Raw genomic sequence first — 3,624 nt, forward strand, 5'->3', positions numbered from 1 at the left:
TGCGCAAAAAATAATTCAGTTTCAGATTCACAATCGGTTTTCAAAACGCAGCTTGCACACAGGGAAGTGACTCACTGGCTGTAAGAAAGTGAACAACACACACACAAACGAATGGGTGACATAACTGGTAGAAGTTTTGATCAATTGCACTGCGTCCAACATTAATTCCCAATACATTTATAGTTACAGACACATTTTTAAAGAAATTAATAGGAGCTGAGGCCTGTAGCCGTCAGAGTAATATATTCAAAGAATGGGATTAATTTTTGGATTAATGTAGTGACTGGGATTATTGCAGCTGCACTTGGTAAAACCAGCAGCACCACTCTGTCATCACACCCAAGCCGCTGAATCTGACGCCTCCGTTACGCACAGCAATTGCTCCAATTTTAAGAGCGACACCGCTCCTGTTAAAAGACACACTCTGGAAAAAGAGCGCATTCATTTTACACAGAGGAAAGATTATAGTCTGTTTACATACAGGAGTGATTCTTGATTTACAGCTGGTTGAGACTTCAGTATCTCTCAACTGGAAGATTGTAAACTCAATGCAAACTAAAACTCATTTCCCTCATATATTAATAAAGAAGAAATAAACATTGTAACATCTGCGTGTCTGCCTTAAACTTTGGGGACTGAAACCGGCCTCAACATGTTACGCTGCTTAAAGCATCTGCCGGCCAGCCTCGACTTAAAAGGGCCCAAATAAGATGATTTGGTAACATCAAGGCTTTCCCAGCGGTAATGATTACATTTGGAGTTAAGATCCATGCAAGAATTTGTAGGCCACTAAATCTCCCAGCTCCCCACCCCCACAACTCTTCAAAAGCCTTGTCATTCAAAGGGTTAGGATGTTTGACAATCCCAGCTTGTACTAGTCCATCAATTAATTGGATACGTTGTCGGGATGTTCGTTTCTCTCATCTGCTACTTAGAAAGACAAAGGATCGCTGGGGGGCTGTTGACACCTCTGTGTCCGGCCACAGTATAAGTAGGGCATCTCCGCAGAGGGCCAGCATTCACTTCCTCGCTGCACTTGGAGAAACAGCTTGCTTTTTGAGAACCAGCGTGATCTTACTTTGTCTCTTGCGAATTTACGTCTGGCACAATGCAGGCACCGAACAGACCAACCGGATCTTATGGATATGCCGTGCGTAATTACGCACCATCTTCACTGTATCCACAGTACCCTGGAAGCCAGTGCGCAGCGTCAACGAAGCCTCCCAGTGGAAAATCTTTCACTATTGATGCTTTGCTCGCCAAGCCAGAGGACACGAGCAGCGACCGGACGAGTCCTGCTCAGTGTGGAGTAAAATACCAACCGGTAACCCCACTGCTCCCGTTCACCGGGCAGATAGGCGTATCGATACCACCACCATCTTACCTCTACTCGCCGGGTATGCTGCATTCAGCAGCCCACACGCAACCTGGATATTCTGTCTACTGCTGCCCGCCTTTCCCCTATCAGTCATCGTGTCGCGGAGCATTTTACGCACAAGGTAACGGTTCAGTTCTTTTCTTAAGTCAGCAAGTTCCCGTGTAAAATGAGTGTCAACTGCAATTTCTCTTCTGTGACGCTGTACTTAGTCTCGTCGTCTTCTCTTCACAGATTCTAAAGTCAGCGTCCATTCGTTCAAAACCAAGGGCGGAAAGTCGAAGAGGATGCGCACCAGCTTCACCAACGAGCAGCTGTCCCGGCTGGAGAAGGAGTTCGCACGCCAACAGTACATGGTGGGATCCGAGAGGTTCCTCCTGGCCTCCGCTCTTCAGCTGACAGAAGCTCAGGTACAGACAAAAACTTATAGATAATATAATGGAGCAATTCAAAGCTCCAGTTGGGACGTTGGTATAAATGAGCCACCTCCCAGGACACGACATTGTCTAACTGAACACATTTCTTAATTTCTTTTCTTTTTATTTCAACAGTTCATTGCTATTTTGGTACAAACACAGTATTTTAAACTTGTTTCTGATTTTAACGTGCCGCTTCACTGCTTTTTTCCATCTCCAGGTCAAAGTCTGGTTCCAGAACCGGCGCATCAAGTGGCGCAAGCAGAGTCTGGAGCAGCAGCAGGCCAAGCTTGCCAAACTCGGCCTGGCCGCCCCGCCGAAGAGCCCCGGTTCCCAAGGCCACGGAGATGAAGGTGATGAAGATGAGTTCTCCGACTCGTCAGATGTGGATATCGACGTGTCTGATGGATCCATTGACCACTGTTGACCAAACACACTGGACTTTTGAAAGGACACTTGTACATACTGCTGAGAAAAGAGGCCCGGGCCTCTAAATATTTAATAGATGTATAGCTATATATTTAATTTTTTACAGTCATCGCTCTTTCAAGAGTTCACTTTGTACTATTTTTTGTATATTTGAATGAAATATTTAGAAATATATTTTCTAACACTATTTGCAACTTGTCCTACGTTCATTAATTTGTCTTGAGCCTCTGAGAGTGTATCAGGATGTCAGAAGGTGAAACTGAGATCGTGTTCTGTGGCAAGGCTAGAAATCTATTTGATATCCTATTTGTTTACACATTCAACACAAAACTCTTTAGAAAACATTTTGTAATCATTGTTAATCCTATGCTATATTGGGAGTATGATTCCCACAATAAACATGTGAATCACTTAATTTCAAACTATTTTTGGACTGACTACATATTCCAGTTTATGGTGTAGAACTCACTTTGAACCACCAACTTCTTAATTCAAAATGAAGACTTTATTTGCAAAAAAATTATAAATGCCTTTCCTGGAAAAAAAACTCACTGTTGTATATATTGCTTCCCATAACATACCTTCTGAATCCAAATCCAAAATTTTGTTACAAAAGTCACATTGCCTTAGCCTACCAATGATCTTTGGGACTGTTATTACCTGGAAAACAGTTGATAGAAATGAATACAAATGCAGATACCTGATTTTGCAAATGCAAATTCATGACCTGATGCTGGATGTGGTTTGTCATTTTCAAACAAACTATAAAGGAATACAATGTGAATCTAAAAGTCACAAAGACCACTCATGTTGTCCCGCATAAGTAATAAAGTGCCTGTTGTGTGAATACAGGCCTTTGAAAATCACAGAAACTGAATGATTTAAGTCACCGGAGTAACTTGACTCTGCAGTGACACATCCCAGTCTACAGCAGGTCCCTCGGTACGTGTCTCCCTGCTCTCACTCTGGGCCCAGTCTGCTCTCTGCACCGGCCTGATTAGGGAGACATGGCAAGACATTTCCTCCAGGGTTTGATCAGTTTATGCTTGAAGCCTGGGACAGACCTGGGTCCCCCTCTGATTAAGCTAAGCAAATAAATAACTACCTTGGGGATTAGCTGGGATATCTATAGCCGGGGGTGGTAGGGGTCAGTCTGTCTCGGGGTCTAGGGAGCTGGGTCTCACTGCTTAATCTGTTTAAATGGTCAATACGCCTGTTCTCACTGCTCCTCAATGGACAAGGCTCCCAAATGCCCACCCACCGCCGGCAGGTGTCCTGTCTCCGCTTGGTGAGCGCTGCAGAAGGGGGGGGCTCTTTTGAAACATGATGTCTCCCTTCCAAGCGGAAAGGGACTCATGCTGTCCAGTGATGCCTGCCTGGCAGACATACAGGATAAAACAGAGG

The 3,624-nt window shown here is 44.3% G+C and overlaps 1 protein-coding gene across 1 annotated transcript; it reads left to right on the forward strand.

Moving 5' to 3' along the window:
* Window positions 1-1,108: 1,108 nt before the first annotated feature.
* On the forward strand, window positions 1,109-2,218 carry noto (notochord homeobox). Its single transcript, XM_030045072.1, has 3 exons — window positions 1,109-1,505; window positions 1,610-1,785; window positions 2,012-2,218. The coding sequence occupies exons 1-3, from the start codon at window positions 1,109-1,111 to the stop codon at window positions 2,216-2,218; spliced, it is 780 nt and encodes a 259-aa protein (XP_029900932.1).
* The last annotated feature ends 1,406 nt before the right edge of the window (window positions 2,219-3,624 follow it).

This window comes from Myripristis murdjan, chromosome 22 (assembly GCF_902150065.1).
Source record: "Myripristis murdjan chromosome 22, fMyrMur1.1, whole genome shotgun sequence".
In the NCBI taxonomy this organism is placed as follows: Eukaryota; Metazoa; Chordata; class Actinopteri; order Holocentriformes; family Holocentridae; genus Myripristis; species Myripristis murdjan.

Coding starts and splice junctions, on each gene's coding strand:
- noto (XM_030045072.1), top strand. CDS start 1,109: ATGCAGGCACCGAACAGACCAACCGGATCTTATGGATATGCCGTGCGT. Junction 1,506..1,609: donor ATTTTACGCACAAGGTAACG/GTTCAGTTCTTT, acceptor TTCTCTTCACAG/ATTCTAAAGTCAGCGTCCAT. Junction 1,786..2,011: donor TTCAGCTGACAGAAGCTCAG/GTACAGACAAAA, acceptor TTCCATCTCCAG/GTCAAAGTCTGGTTCCAGAA.